The sequence below is a fragment of the Asterias amurensis genome, chromosome 11, assembly GCF_032118995.1.
Source record: "Asterias amurensis chromosome 11, ASM3211899v1".
In the NCBI taxonomy this organism is placed as follows: Eukaryota; Metazoa; Echinodermata; class Asteroidea; order Forcipulatida; family Asteriidae; genus Asterias; species Asterias amurensis.
The window spans coordinates 8,691,979-8,712,587 of NC_092658.1; the positions used below are offsets into that span (position 1 = coordinate 8,691,979).

The 20,609-nt window shown below is 38.7% G+C and overlaps 2 protein-coding genes and 1 long non-coding RNA gene across 4 annotated transcripts in view; all 3 read left to right on the forward strand.

Annotated features, from left to right (window-relative positions):
* LOC139944571 (uncharacterized) overlaps positions 1-10,040 on the forward strand; it is a 39,323-nt gene extending 29,283 nt beyond the window's left edge. For both annotated transcript variants that reach the window (XM_071941620.1, XM_071941621.1), the window contains 2 exons: positions 4,143-4,280; positions 4,866-10,040. In XM_071941620.1, coding sequence (XP_071797721.1) covers positions 4,143-4,280; positions 4,866-5,134 — 407 coding nt within the window. In that variant the 3' untranslated portion in view covers positions 5,135-10,040. The remainder of the gene's footprint in view (positions 1-4,142; positions 4,281-4,865) is intronic.
* Positions 10,041-10,466: 426 nt separating this feature from the next.
* On the forward strand, positions 10,467-15,415 carry LOC139944154 (uncharacterized). The gene is made up of 5 exons (XM_071941122.1): positions 10,467-10,887; positions 11,742-11,889; positions 12,799-13,350; positions 14,196-14,339; positions 14,657-15,415. Exons 1-5 carry the CDS (start codon positions 10,762-10,764, stop codon positions 14,890-14,892), a joined length of 1,206 nt encoding a protein of 401 aa, XP_071797223.1. The 5' UTR covers positions 10,467-10,761; the 3' UTR covers positions 14,893-15,415.
* A 976-nt stretch (positions 15,416-16,391) lies between these two features.
* The window catches only part of LOC139944155 (uncharacterized), a 30,982-nt gene continuing 26,764 nt past the window's right edge, over positions 16,392-20,609 (forward strand). The window contains exons 1-2 of the long non-coding RNA XR_011786922.1: positions 16,392-16,755; positions 20,421-20,519. This is a non-coding gene — a long non-coding RNA (uncharacterized lncRNA). The remainder of the gene's footprint in view (positions 16,756-20,420; positions 20,520-20,609) is intronic.

Below are 20,609 nucleotides of genomic sequence, written 5' to 3' on the forward strand. Positions count from 1 at the left end.
GGTAAACCATTTGGATTAATTCCATTCAATATTTTGTTGATTTGTTTATTAACCTGCCATCTTTGTTAACATTTTGTTATTATTTTATTAACCTTAAACAAATACACTAATGATTTTAACAACATTCCCTTCATACCCCATCCCAAAATAACAATGTTTTTAATGAGAAAAAAGGACTAACAAACAAAAAACTAACACACACAAACTTGTCGACCACGTGAGAACTCTTCTTTGTGATACCATTGTTTGCAACCTTAGTTATCATTCCCGGAATGGTTTCGAAAGCGAAGCGGGGGGGGGGGTGCACTCAAACTGAAAAAAACAAAAAAACACGCTCACACATACTGATAAATCATTGAACAATCTGGTTGGAAAAAATATTGTAAAAAACAAGAAGAAGAATGCAGTAGCCTACAATTATAAATGCGTTTTTGGTAACGGGAAGAACAATTGTCAAACGACTATGAATAGCATGTGCGTCGATGTCATCTGCAGAAATCATAACTTTCTTTTTTGTGATGTTCTCAATAGAGTCCTCACGTCAGTGGGGGAAATTACAAGCCTCGCGTTAAAAGTGTTTTTATATTTGGCAGGGGTCTGGTTTTACACATTTCTAGATAAGATAAGATAAGATAAGATAAGATAAGATAAGATAAGATAAGATAAGATAAGATAAGATAAGATAAGATAAGAACTTTATTATCCCACACTGGGGAAATTAAAACTGGCCTTGAGTTAACAGTACAGACAAAATTAAAAACACTAAAAAATTGTATAACAATACACAGACAGATAACAATATCAATTAAGAATATCAGGTATAAAAATATGTTTCTTGCATGGAGTAAAAAAAATATGCACAGCAATATTTATATACAAGGTAAAATGTACACAAGAGAGGTCCTTAAAACCGACAACGACAGTTTTTATACTCTAGTGAAACCTTGACAGCCCCTGTCCAACTTGTAATCACTGTGTATGCTAATGATTTAAAATAAATAAATAAATAAAAATAAATTACCATCATAGTTTGATGACATGTGAGTAAAGTTCGGGCTCTACAATTTTGTACGGGGATGTTTTTGATTCATCCCTTGTTGTTGTGACGTCCAATGACGTCACGATGTCTTAATATAGACCAATTTTCCCCAAAATAATGACATCAAATGTTTTGAATGTTGACAATTTTTTTGCACTAGAAGGTTATCGAACATAATGGCAAGTTAAAGTCAAATTATACCATTTTAATGTGCGGTTAGAGATTTGTAATTTTCCCCTACTGACATGAGGACTCTATCGATTGAAAAATGAGTGCATCACAAAACTGAATTGGTTATTTCCCTTCCTCGTTTATGTTTTTACAATCTAAAGAATTGAACAACAGAATCTTTTTAAAAGTGAAGACGTCCCACGGGTCTCATTATTCAAAAATAGCTCTTGATATTGTAAAAATAATGAGCGCTTGATGCCCGCTGGGGCAGATAAAGAGCTACAAGTCAAGAAACTGATTAGTAGGCCTATACTGTATTTTGTTATTACTATTATTATTCAGAATAGTCTATTCCTGGAGATAAGAGTGGAGGGCACACAGACCTGACATATATATAGAATTGAATTTGAGGCAATTAGCAATTTCAAAATCCCAAGCGCGAACTCATTGGAATATAAGTAGACACAATGTATAAGTTTGCAAATCAGGAAATAGCGAAATTGAAAGTTGTATTACTTGTTTTTTTTAATAGACAGTTGCCAATCACATGGCCATAAAAAGGTCTCCCAAATGCAATGGTTTTTAAGTGCGAGATGTGTATTAGAAGAAGAAATATAAAAGCAGAAAGTAGGAAGATGACCATTGATAAAAAAAACTCGGCATTTAAAACATTTTGATGATAGTTTGTTAGGGGTTAGATTTGAGGTATCGAAAATAACTTGGTTTGTGCTATGTAGAACTACTTTCAAATCAGGCCATTTTTTACCTCAGCTTTGCTGATTTGCAGTGTTGCCATATCATGCTTGGGTGTCCATGCTTACATTCTAAGCAATTTTCTAAGCAGCTTAATATTCTTTGCTTAGCTTTATTGTTGCCTCTTTTCTCTCTCTCTGGTCTTGCTTTTTGTAGTACTGCTGTATAAAGCAAACAAACAAATAAGCAGCAGCTGATATCATCGCAAACAGTTTTTTAATTTATGTGACCACAGTGACATTGTTGACCTACAGGTAGTTGTATGCTTGTTACCATCTAGGGTGACATAATTAGCTAATTTTACAACAAGCAGTCATTTAAAATCTTCCTTCATTCTTATCGCCAATTATTTGTTTGAATCTCTTCTGTAAATAACCCGGCAAACAGCCGTTCGGAGTTGAATTGACGTTAATTGAAACAACGGCCGCATTTAAAGAAACGTCCACAAACATTTAAGTTTTAAACGTAATGAGAGCGGGCATTTTTAACTTATGTGTGTATTTTGGGGGCTCCCGTATCCCTGGATGAAGTCGGCAATAATTTTTCAGATTTAAATCGTTAAGTTGGTAAGTTGGTATCAAAGTGGTGTATATGTGAAGTAAAATTGTGCACGGGTTTCTTTGGTAAATCTTAGCACAGAGAGGGACAATTTGTTTGTATCCAATTCTTACCGGCACGGACACATTTTGGCAATTACCAAAGACCACTATTCTCACTTGGTGTATCCCAAACTATGCATAGAATAACTAACCTCGGAAAATTTGGACTAAATTGGTCATCGAAGTTGCAAGAGAATAATACAAGAAAAACACCATTTGTTGCACAAGTTTCTGTGCCTACAGACAAAAGGTTTCAGGCCTGAAGTATTTTATTATTTGAGTGAGAAAATACCTCTTACTTAAAAAACTATGAGAGAGCCGTTTCTCACAATGTTTGTTACACTATAAACAGCTCTCCGTTACTCGTTAACAATTGTTTTTTTTATGCTAAAAATTATTTGGAGTTATCACCTACAGAGTCCAGTGCCTTAAACACATCTAATAGCTGTCTGTGAATACCATTTGGCATTGTTACTTCACGACAATCTAGAACACCAAAGAATACATGAATTATGTCTCGGAATTTTTTCTAATTTCTTTGGAGAAACTAATTGTCTCTCTTGTTCACTCTTCATACTTCAACCTACAATCATGCACCCTTTTGCTGCATTTTATGCTAATTTATTGTTCTTTCATCAAATCATTGTTTCCAAGCATTCTTACACAGCATTGTTAATGTTTAATTCGCACCACACGCAGGTGTGATCGGCAGATATGTTTGTTGAACTATGAGCTTACAGTTCAATAGGTCCATATGGGCCAGGAAAAGTCCTTTGGGAACAAATAGGACCACCATAAAAAAAAATAAAAAAATGAAGACTCGGCATATACAATTATACACTGCAAGAACCGATGTGTTACAATTGACACCGTGGGTATAGTCACATTAATATAGACAACTAAAGTTGGAATCCAAATTAACACCACAGGGTGTTGAAATAACACCAATGTAATTGTGTTGGCAAAGTGTTATTTTGTCACTAATGATGTAAATTTTGACTCTTTTTCAGTATATGTTTCACAATACATATGGTGTCAATTTTAACAGCCCAGTTTTTGCAGTGTTTGTAAAAAGGTTTAGCTACATGTTCGTTGATGACGTCATCACTGTTTGCCAATTCTAGCTCGCGCACAGGGATATTAACATTGACAATGGTAAGTTTGATAAGCTAGGCAATTTTTCACATGACGTCCGCGAAAAATAATTATGTCCTACTCTCACATTGACGTTCAGGTAATACGTGTAGCTAAACTTTCACACATCATTTTTACTATCAATATTTAAATCCATCGTTAATTCCCACATATCAAGTAAAATATTACTAATTAAAATCATGAACCTAAAAGGAACATGTGAAAGAGGGGATTGCACAATATGTTGAAGATAAAGGTTGTCCTCACAAACAAATGTTCCCATACCAATTAACAAAACCCTGAGTGTTTCGGGCAGCGAACATTGTGAACATCGAATGTGAAGTGTAACACTTGCCATCAATCTGTTCTGCGACACAAGTCAATACCATAATGTTATTAATTTGTGATTAATTTGTTTTGTGTGTCTTTATCTGTATTTTCTCTAGTATATTTCCAGTCGATGCTGGCGTTTGAGCTGATTGGAGTTGCTGCAACTCTAGCGGGATGTTGCGTTGCTGGTATAGCTATCTTCAAGCAGCAACCTCTAGCAGTACTCGTTGCTGCATTTACAATGTTCTTTTCAGGTGGGTAACTTCTCATTATTTAAGAGCAGTACTGCTCAATGGTAGAACAACTTCGTCGTCAATATTTGCACTGGAATAGTTTTCGTTGATGTTGATTTTGCCGTTGCTGTTGTTGGTGTTACTGTTGACGGTGATGTGGCTATTGGTGTTGCCGCGGCTGCTGATGTTGTTGTTGTTGCTGCTGCTCCTGTTGCTGCTGATGCTGCTCATGTTCTTCTTCTTCTTCTTCTGATGTTGCAGTTAACGATGATGTGGTTGCTGATGCTTCCATTGTTAATACTGTTGTTTTATTCCTCTTTCTGCCTCTACCGTTGTTGTTTTTGTTGTTGTTGTTGCTGTTGTTGTTGTTGTTGTCGTCGTTGACGTTGTCGCTGTCATTGGCATAGTTGTTGATGCCGTTGTCGTTGTCGCTGTCGCCGTTGTTGTCGTTGTCGGTTGAGTTGTCGCTGTCGCTGTTTTTGTTGTTTTGTCGATGCCGTTGTTGTTGTCGCTATCGCTGTTGTTGTCATTGTTGTTGTTGCTGTTGTTGAAAGTTTTGGTTTTTAAATTTAAATTTAATTCATATATATATTTTTTTTTTGACAGGAATGTTCATGTTGGTTGGACACTCTATGATGCTGAGTATTCATACATCCAAAAATAACAATAACGAGTCATCCGGGGGTGGGTGGCATCATGGTTGGTCATTTATTGTCGCCTGGCTTGCATTCGGCCTATGCCTTGTAGCAGGAGTAATAAACTGTATTGTGTACAGAAACTTCCGTAAGATGTCAGAGGAACTGACTGGGACGCCCTCTCGTGTCAAGTATGCCAACAGACCACCTCCACCCGTCAATCTTGGGTCAAGCATTTGAAAGCACGCCATAGTGGCGGGAATGACGTCGCTGCGTGTTGCAGCCCGTAACAAAATAATGTTGCCTAATTTTGTGTTAAAGAACTGTTTAAAACAGTGCATAGTAAAATTACATTTTATCGTGAGTTACTGCAGGAAATAGTTCTTACTCGTCGGGGAAACTGTGTGGCAAAGTTTCGGAAAAATTAGCAGAACCTATAGACTCATTTAATTATCTATATCATTTAAAAAAATACAATCTTTGTTTCAAAACATAATTTCTGCAAGAGGTTTTTGTTTCTGTTGTTGGTAAAAAATAACTTACGACGTGAACATTTTAAGCATGGTTTAACTTCGTATTGTCAGTGCCTTTTATACTTGTCCTTCTCCTTGTACATTCATAAGATTTATATACATTGAAGATGTTTATTGGAGTGATTGTCAGATGTTTATAAAACGTTTGATAATCCACATATAAGAAATATTACCTTAATATGCACAATTAACAATTAAAATTTTTAACAAGACTTTCTTGATTTCCAAAGTCACCAGAGAATCAAATGTTACAAGTAATGGGCACAATCCGGATGGTAAGGAAAGTTTGGTACTTTTGGACGTGAGATTGTATGGTGACCGGACCTTCCCTATAGCAGTTGCACTGGCAAACTTGCATATAAAGACATTTCACTTCTAGCAAATCATTGTTTTTTCCCCCAGGAAATTTGGGTGACCAAAACACTATTTCCCAACAGGTCAAGGCAGTTTGTGTGTTAGTTTGCAATGAAAAACTGCTGGGCCATCATCTGCTTTTAATACAAGAATTGCTTGCAAGTTTGCTTCAATATGGGTGGACTAGAAACTTGGGTTAGGGCAGCCCTACGTGAGGAGAAAACGTCTGATATGGGTTTGCCCACATTTCTTCTGATACACATCCATGTGCACAACCATAGAAATGCGCTGTTTAAAGCCAGTGGACCCTTTCGGTAAACAGTATTGTCCAAGGCCCACACTTCGTGTATCACAACTTATATATAAAATAACAAACCTGTGAAAATTTAGACTCAACTGGTCATCGGAGTCGGGAGAAAATAACGGGAAAACCCACCCTTGTTTCCGCACGTTTCTCCGTGTCATGACATGTGTTTAACATAAATCCGTAATTCTCGATATCGAGAATTGATATTGCACATGCAGTAAACATAAACCTATCATTGCAAGCCAATTAGTTAACGATAAATCTTATGTGTCTTTTACAGTCTTTTGGGGTTTTTCTTCTGTACAAATAATTGTTCTAAAATCATTTTCATAATGTTAGAACGGGCTCTACAAGTGAAAGCAAACCGACTCTTTTATGACTTTGAACCTTTAACTGAATCACTGTGACCTCAAACTTTCGGGAGCTCGTATAAAACAGGTTATGTTGGCGCCATTCCTGAAAACACGATTTAAATTGTATGACGAACAAACTAAACGGATGCTGAGTGATGAGTTAAACAACAATAGTTCGCCAAATTAAAGGTTACATTTCAGGGGCTTGCACTTTTAGTCTCGCGCATTTTCGAACATTTTGGGACCAGTCCCACGTACTTTGGGACCACGTGCATATGCAAGTGAGCTAATACCATAGCTATTGTGCAATGTCTCTTAAAGATGGTGGACAAACTTAATGAACCAATGTTACATCTTTCCTATTTATTTGTCTAACTGTTAATGAGGGGAAAATGTTCGATGGAACATTAAAAAATCGATCAAATGTAACAATGAAAATGTTGAAATTAGTTTATATATTAAATCATAGTAAATATCCATCCAGACCTATGAACTGAAATGCATGATTTGTTTTATGACCGATATAAAGGTAATTAATCTGAAAGCTCACTCTGCATTTCGATTTAGGCAATCGTACCTAATGCGCACAAAATTAAGTCAACCATAAGCAGTTTTATAATTAAGATTATTGTGTTTTCCTGATTTTTTGTAATTTTTTATTTTTTCTTTCTTTTATTGAAACTAGAGGATCGGAATAAACCGACTCTTTCATAAATCGGTTGCAAGCATTTAAGTGGACAGTGCTAGATTGCTCAAACAGCGACTGTTAGCATTAAAGGCAGTGGACACTATTGGTAATTACTCAAAATAATTACTAGCATAAAATCTTACTTGGTGAAGAGTAATGGGGAGAGGTTAATAATATAAAACATTGTGAGAAACGGCTCCCTCTGAAGTTACATAGTTTTCGAGAGAGAAGTAATTTTCCACGAATTTGATTTCGAGACCTCAGATTTAGAATTTGAGGTCTTGAAATAAAGCATCCGAAAGCACACAACTTCGTGTAACCATGGGCGACAAGGGTGTGTTTTTCTTTCATTAATATCTCGCAACTTCGACGACCGATTGAGCTCAAATTTTCACAGGTTTGTTATTTTATGCATATGTTGAGATACACCAACTGTGAAGACTAGTCTTTGACAATTACCAGTAGCGTCCACTGTCTTTAAGATCATGCATCATGCTTTAATAATTGCTATACCAGCGTCATTGCTTGTGTCTTTATACATCTCTAAGTAATTGTTAATATTTCAACAAAATAAAAAAAAATTATAGATTTTATCGGGTGTCATCGAAGAGTGAAGACAATGGTCTGGTTATCTATGGAGATGAAACAAATTAAAATTGAAAACTCATTTTCAATGGTAAATACTTCTATGAAAAGTATAAAGTAAAAACATTTATATATTAATATTCCATAATATTATCTATTATTAATCGTATTCTTAAGTATACAACTATGCACGAATTTGGTATGTTTATTAATGACAGTTGTAAAAATCATCTTATCAACGTTTATAAAAGTGTACAGAATTATAACAAAATGATATCTGGTTCCAGTGTATTGATACAGTCTTGGCCCAAGACGTAGTGCACTACGCTCAGATGTAAATCGCTACAGGGCGCCCTCTTACGATATGATTTAACCAACTTGACTGGTACAGTCGTCAGTCAAGTTGGTTAATACATGGTTTATCATAACTGAGCGTAGTAAACTATCCACTATCGATCACTGACGTCTTGAGCCAAGACTAGTATTGATACGAATGTGGGAAAAGAAGGAGCCGCAATATGTAGCCGCGGGACGGTAGATTATGTGCCTCTTATTACATCACAGAAAGTAAAGAAGTTCATTTAGCATTTAGAAACAATTATCTTTATAACTTGTTATATTCACTTTATATGCAATGTAATTATCCAGGACCTACTTCTCCGTGAGTTGTTTAACCATTTTCTTCTTGTCGCAGTTTATACTTGCTCAACAGAAATAGTAATCGAACTCTGCAAAAAAACATATTAATCGTTCTTAACAGCATATTTACCCATTGTAGGCCTACTACAATATACCCTTGCCAACTACAGGAATCCGTTTGAAGTGAACCGATATTGTTTAGTGTCAAAGGCGTTCCAATTCAGGTTTGCCAGTTATAAAGACTCATTGACATTGCCAAAGTTTGCCGAAATGTTGATTTTTGTTTTCTTCCTTCTAAAACCTGAAATTTGTAATCAACAGACATTTTGAACCAACAGCTGTTTGCATGACGTATTTACAAGCTGAGCGCTCAAACTGAAGACATGAAGTCAGAGTTTCTTTAGTTGACAGTTTAATATTATTATTTACAGACTACATCCAAATCTTTTGTTTAGAGGAAACGTCTGCTTTAGCCTTATCAATGTTGTTTCAGCAAAGATTAAAAAGAGTATATGAGTAGACTTGTGCAAGTCTCACCTGTCTTCGAACGTTTTAACCCGCTGAAGTGCGATGTTTGGTTCGAACACGTGCCAGACTTTTACGGTCTATTACCACCGAAGTTTTGTGTACTTAACATAATGCACCAAATTTCATGACAGCATTCAGTCACGTAAGAATAATCAACATAATACAGGCATATTTGCCAATTTGTATTGGAAAAGGAATTCTTAATTTTGAAGATTTTGGGAAAATGCATTCTTACTGTTATAGTCTGTTTTATCGATTTGGAGCCAAGCGTCTGGTTGCATGTGTTCTTATTGTAGTGCATGGTTCTTATGTTAATCTTTAAATGAATTACTTAAAATGAGCACTCTTTTTTATGATAACTGAGTTGTTTACTTTACGTTCTGTAGTCGTTGAGGTTGAGGTTTCTTTGGAATCGGGGCCCAATTTCATAAAACTTGTAGGCACAAAAACTTGCTAAACAAAGAGAAGATTTGCACAGAAAAAGCTTACCAACCAAAATAACATTTAACATTGCTGTGACTGGTGCCCAACTATTGTTTTGATTATAAAAGAAATTTGTGCAGCAGTTTTTTCTTCTTAAGAGCTTCATTATTAAACTGGGCCCAGGGCCTAACTTCATGGCTCTGCTTACCGTTAGCTTAAAGTCAGCTTAATATACGTCGAGCATAATTTCACGGGTTAGCAAGGAGGTGAGCCGGTGCGAGTTAAAGGGAAGGTACACGTTTGGTAATTGTCAAACACCAGTCTTCTCACTTGGTGTATCCCAACATAAGCATAAAATAACAACCCTGTGAAAATTTGTGCTAAATTGATCATCGAAGTTGCGAGAAAATGATGAGAGAAAAACATCCTTGCTGGACGAGTTTGAGAAATAACCTCTTTCTCAAAAGCTATGTTACTTCAGAGGGAGCCGTTTCTCACACTGTTTTATACTATCAACAGCTCTCCAATGCTCGTTACCAAGTATGTTTTGAAGTTAATATAAGCTTTGAGTGAATACCAAGCGTGCAGCCTACCTTCCCTTTAAGGGGAAATTAAATTTGTATGTGCCTTTGGGGAGATTAAACAAAAATGGACGTATCGCACTTAACTTATTCATGGTATTTATTGACAATATTGATAATTTTTTTTTATAGATTACTCGACTTGTTCTTAAGTTATTAAATCAATTGATATCAGAGTAAAATAAAGGAATTTAATTGATTTATTACGACAAACTGCTCTGTATTGTTTATTTCTGCTTAAGTCCCTCGGTTTGACACCTTACATAGCCTACTCCCAGTCGTCAGGCAGTGTACTCATAAAGAAATTTTTAAGATTCTATATGTGTTCCCCCCCCCCCCCCCCTTCAATGGTCAAGCGGTTCTGTGATTAAAAAAGGGCAAGGTCAAACGAAACCCTAGAATTCCAGCCTTACAAAGAATTCTGGCGTAACACAATGTCAAGGAACAATCACCGAGTCAACCATGCGCCTTCCCGCATGGTCAAAGAAATAATGCACTGGGGGTAATACGTGGATATGAATCACCAATTACCTCACAGTTTGTTGATCACTTTGCAGCTTCACCAGTGCTGATGGCTGAACTGTACGAAATGCACCACTAATAACAAATACAGTGTATTAAACAATCAGTGTATAGTCTTATAATTCGACTCTGTGTGTACGTACAAAGTGCACATTCTTATCACATTGTTTCGTCCCTCGTGGTTTAGTGCATTGTGTAAGAGGTTAAGTACAGGACTACACATCCGGGTAGAATCTTGTGGTGGTGGTTTTTAGCAACATGGAGCCTGTGAACTGAAAGACATTTTTTTCAGAGAGACGGCGTTGGCCGCCATTTTGTGGCGATTGGGTTGGATCAGAATAGTATTAATAAGCAATGGCAATGGTGTATGATGTGTGCATCGTCGGTGCTGGTATGTGGGGCTCCACAGCGGCTCGCTATGTCTCAGGACACAAGGGTTTGACTGTGTGCTTGGTTGGACCCGATGAGCCCTCATCACAGGTAGGATAGACTTACGGACAAGTCGTTATTTGTAATTTCCGCGTTCTGACTCTCTCCGCGACAAACAATAACGCCTTGGCCACAAGTCTACAGGTAGGCCTACATGCGGGGACTAGTTTCATGGTGGGGTCCCTAAATAAACTGCCAACAAAAGCAAACAATGCAAATTGATCGATATTTGAAACAAATCTTGGGTGGATTTCACAAAGAGTTATGGACTATAGTCTTATCTCGAGTTAGGACCAGTTACTCGTCCTAACATGACTATCCATGCAATTTGTATATCGACCGGCTACTACAACCTTATTTTTCTTAGCCATATAATGTGTTATAAGCACTGTATACTCAGTACTAAGGGGAGTTATGGTGAACAAAAAACAAAAACAAATGCAAATCATTCTGGTGGGATTCAAACCCACGACCTTTGCGTTTAAACTAGAGCAGATGTCTTACCTTATACCACCGAATTAGCCCGGTGGCTAGAGGCAGTTGTTGACAGTACCGCAACGATATTGTATATGTTAGTTTTGCATCGGGGTCAAATCCCAATTTTTCGCTCAATGGAACCTGACCCTAATCTCAATTTTTCGGTCAATGGAACCTGACCCTGAATGGGTCAGGTCCCAGGGGACCCGGCTATCCGGGTCAAATTTGACCCGCCGTGCAGTATAATCAATGGTTCAGAACTACGTGGGCAAAATGAGAGTCACCTGGTTTATCTAAAAAGATTATCACACAATGGGGAAACATGACAAACAAGAACCATTACACACAAATTTCTGCCACAGCAGGGTGCATCATGTCCCTTATTCTAGTTATGTTCACCTATAATCAAACAGTCTTCATTTTTTCAGGAGTTTCCCACACGTGAAATCTTCGGTGCTCATTATGACGCGGGTCGCATCTACACCAAGTTTCATGACGCTGGTCACGTGGGACGTATCAGGAGTGTATTGAGTGAACGAGCAATAGCAAGGTTTCCAGAGCTAGAGAAACAATCCGGTAAAAGAATGAAGTCAAAATCATCTGACTTGAAAAAAAATCATCAATTTGCTTCTGTTTTTAAGACGTGAAATCCCTCGCATTGCACAATGCACGTCCACCATTCCAACCATTTTAGGAGTCAATAGGGAAAAGGCAGCTGCACGTTACACGAGCAAACACGTGAGAACGTCAGAAAATTGTGTCGTTAAAATCTCTTTAGCGTTCAAGGAGTTACCATTTTTCACGTCAGGTACGTACGTGCGCACAGACGTCATACATGGGCATGCAATAAGCCCCAAAATGGCGACGTCACCCAGAAACAACACCATTTTGTTCACGAATTTGCTCGCGTAAACGTGCAGCAAAACCTCTCTATTGTTTGCACGCTATGTGGAAAACCAAATAATTCCGCTGTTCTCAGTGTTATACACATGCAACTGATCAATCAGTGGCACATGTTCAGAAAACTACGTTAATAGGTGGAAATTTACCTGGAAGTCTGCTGCCACCTAGCGTTCCAAAGTCTTCGATTCCTTTGTGTACATGTTGACTCCTAAAATGGCGCGTGTAAGTGCGCTGCAAGTTGTGCAAGGGTCACTATTTTAATAGGCCTTGTGCTAACAAGGGTATTTTGGTGGACAATTTCTATAAAAACATTGTATTTAATGGTGTTTGTACCAGCTTGTTTAGGTAGAATTATTTATGTACATGCCTTTTTGGAGAGATAAGTTAAAGGCGATCCTGTTTTTGTTCCATGTCTAAAAGAAGCCAATTTTAACAATGTATACGATGGCCCATACATCATTTATGTTGATAATTCATGAAACAGTGTTCGCAGACATGCACACCGCCATTGTTTAAAATAAATTAAATATGTTAAAATTGCCCTAAAATTTTGACAATCTGTGCTTTATCTTATCATTACAGGAATGCAATTTTACAAGGAAGTTGGTTTCATCCAATTTGGCGACTGCATAGATGAATTTGACTCGATCCCAGAGGGCGGTGTTCAACATTCAGCCTCAGCCATACAGCAACTCTACCCGTACATTGACATCAGTGCAGACAGTCTGAACGGGATACTCGCCCAAACGAACGCAGGATACCTCATAGCACGTGACTACGTCAAGGCGCAGACATTGGTTGCCCGTCGACAGGGCTGTGACGTCATCACTGACGTGGTCAACCGAGTAACCAATGGCTTGACTGGAGATGACCACGTGCTCGTTGAGACCGAGGGTGGGAAGAAACTGAGAGCGAAGCGCGTACTACTGTGCACGGGTGCCTTCACACATTTTAAAGATCTCCTGCCCGAGGGATGCAAATTAGATGCAATGGTCACTACTGACATTGCTGTTAGGTTTGAAATTGATGACGATTGTGCGGAGAGGCTTCGGGATATGCCGTCTGTGACGTCAGACTTTCAAGAGCCGTCACCGAGAGAGTGTTATATCCTTCCGCCGATCAAGTACCCAGACGGTAAGTTCATCCAACGGAACTGTTTTATAAAAAAAAAAATTAAACACTCGTGACCATCGAATGAAATGATAAATGCACTGAGTGGCCCAATAAATTATATCATGTCTTCGTGTGCCTGGAAGAAGGACTTTAAAAAAAGTGACTGAATGCGGTGTGCTAAACATTGTGTTTCAAGAAAACTAAGTGTGAAAGTATGATTGATTGATTGATTGATTGATTGAAGTTACTGTAAAGATGTTAATTCTGCATGGGAATGGGCAAACATGTCTTTGGGTGTGGCAACAAAATGAAACAGTGGGCCTACAACCACTTATTTGTTTCCCTTTTTATGTGTGTTTGTCAGAGGCCATTGTGTTGCTTTATTGTCGCATGTTACTGGAAAAGAGGTACTTTGTGTGCCTGACTGTGAAAAGGGCATTGGGGCCTGAAACGCCCATCTTTCCAGGGGCACTTTGATGTGGTGAATGTGTCAAAACAATACACCTACAGTTCTCGTGCAGGTAGTTCTACCACACACAACCCTTCAATCAGTTCAATGCTTTCGAAGGAGTAGACCAACTATATAGACCTTTATCATGGTGCGGCCATCTTGATTTTCTCAAATTCAAATTGATCTGACCAAACCAAGGCTGGAAGGAGAAATAGTTTGGTTCCTTCTTATACTTGAACATAACCATATATTACTGTCATTAGATTACTGTCATTAGATACAGGGAACATGACCAAGATTGTGGTAGCACGATAAAGGTCTATATCTGTACAAAGTAAAGGGTTGTTCATTCGTGGCATTTTATAAAGTGACCAGTTTTCATAATAACAAAGCACGGTTCGTTCTTTGAATGCAGGTAAAATTTACGTGAAAATAGGCCACGGTGGTTACTTAGAGGAAACGCTGTCTTCATTGGAGGAAGTGAGACGATGGTATACCGAGCCAGCTGATATGGAGGTTGTAGACAAACTCAAGACATTATTTCACAGTATTATCAAAGGTAAGTAATCACAACCAAATTTAACCCAAGGCACACCCATGAAACAAATTCGACAGTAACAAGCTGTAATTAAAGCTTCTGAACTGACAGGCACCACCAAGTAAATAATTATTGTCCGTTTGTTCTAGCCTGTAATATTATTGAAATCAGAGTGTTCATGTAAAACTTCCCTTTTTCTTATAAACTCGGTTGCTTTTATTTCTGACGTTTATTTTTTGAATGCCAGTTAGCTGAATGCGTTTATTTACTACTTATCTGACTCATTTAAGTAGAACTAAAAGTATGTTTCATATTTGCCTCTTTGTAAAACAAAACAGGTGTCAAGCCGCTGTCAGAGATATATTACACATGTGCGGACTTGGACACAGCCACTCATCTCCCCTATTGCGGAATGGTTTCGTCCAGTGTCGGCGTGCTGGTTGGTGGAAACAGCTACGGAGCGATGATGGCCGAAGAAATGGGGAGGATCGGTGCCGATATGATCACTGGGAGGGGCGAGTGGGATTGCGATGTTCTAAAAGATGACATGAGAGTTCGTTACGTTTCAACGTAATGTTAATTCCAAAGTGTTTGGCAGAGATTCGATCCGTTCCTAGGTGGGAGATATGTAAAGCCAAGATGACGTCACATTGAAGTGTAAAGCGGTCATCTTTACGGATTGTTTGTTTGTTTGTTTGTTTGTTTGTTTGTTTGTTTGTTTGTTTGTTTGTTTGTTTGTTTGTTTGTTTGTTTGTTTGTTTGTTTGTTTGTTTGTTTGTTTGTTTGTTTGTTTGTTTGTTTGTTTGTTTGTTTGTTGAGGTGTGTGTTTTTCGATCATGGTCTTCCCGTCAATGGAAATCAGCAAACTCCTATAAGGGGATATGGCAACAGCCAGTCTCTTTAATACAAATACTACGTATATGATTATTATGAACTCGATGAACTAAAAAGGCCATATACTATGTAAATCGGGCCTTTCTTCTGCGTAATGTGATGTGCAAGGGGGGGGGCTATGTTTTTTCTTAAAATTTGTATCTTTTGAGACTTCCATTTGGCTTCATTTTTATTAAAGCGCCAATTAAGGGCAGTTAATGAGAGTTTTGTCTATCTGTTTTCATTGTGCCTTGCCCTGCTAGCCTGTCCCTACTTATCGATAGCTGACAAAATAAACCATTAGGGCCCAGTGAGTTGTCCTAGTTGTGGGAACAGACTCTCCAGCCACACGGACAATAGTAAGAACTTATGCCCTAGGTGGTGTCATTTCAGGTAAGCATTTTCTTGTTGATGCAACTGTAAATAAGTGCGGAAAATGACCATTGTTGAAATAGCGTCTTTAAATTATTTTACGTCCCAGCAAAACAAGCTAAAGTAACCCATATATTAATCAAGACTATAGTTGTCCGATCTAGACATTGTACGGATCGGGATGTATATGTCGATTGGTATGCAGTCAGATTCACACCGTAAATTGCAGAATGGAAAGGCACGACGGAGTTCGAGGGGGAGGGGGTGGCCAGCAAGGCAAATACGAAAGCGCTGATTGGAAGTATAACCGGTTGGTATGCAAATTTTTCAATTGATCATGGTTTCAATTATGTGGTACGGTGTAGCCCCCCCCCCCCCCACCCCACCCTTTTGTGGCTTCTGTTCTTTGAAACTCAGGAATTCTTTAGATGACTTTGGGGGGGGGGGTGCACTTCTGTGCAAGAGAGAAAGAGTGCCTAAGATAAGAATAGGAACATAACGGACTTGGTACACAATGTTCCTTTTGTGGTGAGCGGGATTAGTTTTAGTGAGAGATGCATGACTCTCAAGAACTGCAGTATGGAAGCAAAGAGGCTATCAATATACATGAACTTTACTGGAGAACAATGTGCTGACTTACATTGCTGTAAAATGACAATATTATGTTATGAACATGGTACAGTCTGATTCCTATTAATACTGCGTACACCGACATAGTCGTGTTCCGTCAAGGTACGTTTCTACCAGCAGAGGGCGCAAATCGGGACTTAGTTTTGATCTACAGCGCAATACTATTTTGTTGGAAGGATCCTTCCTCCATGGTTATGCATGCAGTAAATGAACGGACTGAAGTGAGTTCTTTAGGATCTATAGAATTGTTGATTTTGACTAAAGTCGGACCATAGAACGGGATGAAAAGAGAGCCTTGAATTTGTCTACAAGTATCGGCTGAGCTGGGGCATAGATCTTTTACCGATGCCAGATTCCCTGTAAATGTTACGGTGGTAGAGCGTATTGGAGGCCCTCGCCCGGACGTGCTGATGGGTCCCCGCGGATCTCCTCTCCCCACCGCAAGTGGACGGTCCAATCCGGTACGAGCAGAAGCATGAACGAGAGGACATACCCGGAGGATCCCCAGGGGAGATGTCACCGTTTGTAGATTCCACGATTGTGGTTCTAGACAACAACCAAGGTAAGAAAAACATCATGTATTTCTAGGTTGAATTGTGAAGTTTAACTGAGCTGATGATTGGATGTTTTTTTCACGTCTCTCAGCTATTTAATTTATAAACCAACCCGAGAATTGGTTAAAGAACAGTGCCGTAACAATGTCGTGGCTAGGTTATAGGTCGAGTATGGCGATAGGTGCAGTCAGTCTCAGACTAGGATGGGGTGAGGGTTCAGTGGTCTAGTGGTATGACATAAGCTCTGGAATGGCAAAAGTCGTGGGTTCGAATCCTGTCGGAGTTATGTGCATGTGTTTATTTTTTTTCCAAAGGACTCGGGAAAGTATTGAATGCTTTACACATATCAGTGTGTGGGTAAAACCAAATAAAAGCTGTTTAACCAAATCATAACCAACGAATAAGCACGAGGTGATATTTCATTCAAAACATGATAACATTTTGTAGTATGTGCCGCCCTCTGTTGACCAAAACATGGCTGCCAAACCACGCTGTAACACAGCTTTATACAATTGATATTATTGTACACCAGCGTGCCTCAATTTATTAATCATATGCAGTAGGCCAAGGGTCTGTACCATGCACTCTTGTCTTAACTTTCGAGTGGCAACTTTTAGTAACATAAGTGTTTGGGTTGTATAAATTAACATTATTATCTGTTCCCATTAATTTATTTGCTAGCACGTAAGTGAGAAATGAAGCAAGAAATAAAGTGCCCGTTTTTAGCACGAAGATTTGTCCCGTATTATGCAGTAAGAGGGCGCCACTCTCCAATAAAATCAACGGGGAAAATGTTTAGTACATTAAGTTGAAGGAAGGGTTCGTTGTTTAGTAGTTTGTTGTTTCTACATTAATTTTAAATGTACATCAGAAATGAACAGGGCTAGATAGAATTGATATAAAGATGTTCGACAACAAAAATTAGTTTTCACCTTCTGTGAACATTCATGAAAAGTCTTGATTGACCTAGTCTGGGCCCTGTCTTATGGTGGCCCTGAAGGGACATCGCATAACGCAAACGTGTGCGCACACGTATGCAATGTCGTGAAACCAATCGCGAATATATGCGCACACGTATACAATATCGTGAAACAATTCGCGAATATGTGCGCACACGTATGCAATGTCGTGAAACAATTCGCGAATATGTGCGCACACGTATGCAATGTCGTGAAACAATTCGCGAATATGTGCGCACACGTATGCAATGTCGTGAAACAAATCGCGAATATGTGCGCACACGTATGCAATGTCGTGAAACAAATCGCGAATATGTGCGCACACGTATGCAATTTCGTGAACCAAATCGTGAATATGTGCGCACACGAGTGCGATTTGTTTTGCAATGTCGTGAATTTTATTGCATACCATGTTGCATACCATTAGGATGATGTCATAGTTGTGGATAATTTGTTACCGATCTAGGGAGTACTGTGGCGCTACAGCAGGCTCCCTCTGTAAGGCATGTGTATACCCAGGAACTTGGCACCAGGTCAAGGACGACCACACGCCTCGCTTGCCTCACAACAAAGACTACTGCTGCAATGACTACCGCTTATCTCACTGTTGGAAAGAAACCCCCCAGATCATTAGACATTTTATTCAAAGGTATGCAACATGGTATGCAATAAAATTCACGACATCGCAAATAATATTCGCAGACGTGTGCGCACATATTCGCGAAATGTTTCACGACATTGCATACGTGTGCGCACATATTCGCGAATTGTTTCACGACATTGCATACGTGTGCGCACATATTTGCGAATTGTTTCACGACATTGCATACGTGTGCGCACATATTCGCGAATTGTTTCACGACATTGCATTCGTGTGCGCACATATTTGCGAATTGTTTCACGACATTGCATACGTATGTGCACACGTTTGCGATATGCGATGTCCCTTCAGGGCCACCATACTGTCTTTATCCGCAAGGGTAAACGAGCCTCGAAGTGTGACGTCAGATGTTCAGGCTATGATTGTCCACGCTAGACTTTTTTGCCGGTAGAGGGCGCAATATCGGCTGGCTACAGGAGGGACTGGACAACTTGACGAATCTTAATTTTGGTTTTTTACCCATACACCGATGTGTGTTAGCACTGTATACTCAGTACTTTCCCCGAGTCCTGTAAAAAGATATCACAGGTATACAGTGCTAACACACATCGGTGTATGGGTAAAAACCAAAATTAATATTCTTTATCCCAGATGCAAATTTAACATCTATTATATTTTGACGAATCTTGTTCAAAACTTGTGATACAATATCTCTCCACCAATCAAATTTGAAAGGGAAAAAAATTAGATAGTGCTTATTTCGAATGTTGCAAGCTACGTTTCTTTGGAATTTTGTGAATGTTATTTGTGACCCACTCTGAAAATGAGTCAGATGTCGCCCAATGCGTTATAGAGTAATGGACAGTTTAATGTGGAAAATATTATTTGCATGGTACACCTTTTAGAACACTTATTTTTAGGCAATAAAGCTATGAATGCAACAATTTTGTGATAATACGATAGTCTATTTTCTACCTTTTTGCGCGAAATGGTAGTTTTAAACATCACATTACTTGTAATTCGTTTAAAAACAAAAAATGATATACTGACTATTTCAAATGAGAGTAACTTAGCAACGCAATATATCCAAAAGCTTAGACATAATCATACCAAATAACTGCTGCTGGTGTGTTCTTTCAAGCATGCATATAACTCATTTTTTTAAATTGTCAATACCTGATTCATTTTCACAGAGATACGTTCGAAGAAAACATTTCGCTAAGGAATTTACTCTGGTGAGAGCTTTAGATAGACACTACTAACTTGCCTCTTGCAAATCCTCTACTTTTGTTTGTTTAAAGCAACACATTTTTTGTTTACTCAGATTGACAATCATAATACAAGTTTCTTTTAATGGAACAGAGTTTAAATTGAGACAAATTGACATTAACAACGACCTCCACCAGTCTTAAGAACTCATTCACCATTTTGTATTACAAACACGTTACGTTTATGCGAGTGTAGCCTTGAATTTAATTATTAAAATTCAAAGTGAAAAGGAAATTTTGAGTTGGATGCGTGGGCAGAGGACAATGCAGTATGCCCTGAATTAGACAATAGAGAATGGTGAAGACACAAGAGAAAGACTGAAGTTTCATTCAACTTCGATTGTTACTAAGGATAATTGGACAACAAGACGCGAAAAACATTACCAGGGCCACACCTTTTTGTAAATGTCATGTCTTTTTGGTGCGAAAGAGTGACGCGATGAATCACCTTGAATGTAGAACAAATTATTCCCGGTCTATTGTCTCGGCTGCCTTGACGAGACGGGGTCTCCGCTGGGGCTGCGGCGCGACGGCCCCGGTTGCTAGAGCTAATGCGACAACCAACCAAACCTTCCCTTTTCGTTACGTCAGGGTGGTTTTATAACTTTAATGCAAAATTCACTGTTGTTTTTTATGTTTTGTCTCCTTGCCGTTTGTGGACTGAGGCATAATACTGCAGATTTGAACCCTTTCAGTGGGGCTTCACTAACTTTGTTTTAAAGGTAGAAAATCAGCCGCAGTGGCAGGCGATACTGTCCCACCGTACGACGAAAGGTGTACAAACTTCACCTAATAGCGCCCTCTTTTGAATAATTCTCCTTCAATGCTTGTTAATTTCCCATTAGAATCTCCTTGGACAGATCTCCCTATGACACTACCGGGACACTTCTACTTTTGCTTAGTGGATCGGGGGGACTTCTTCTTATAACCTTCAATGCCATGGGGTGAGTTATTATTTTTATCAACGTTTCGACTAGACTGCTCTTAGTCATAGCCATGAGACTGTTGTGAGGGAACTCAGAGGTATCAATGAA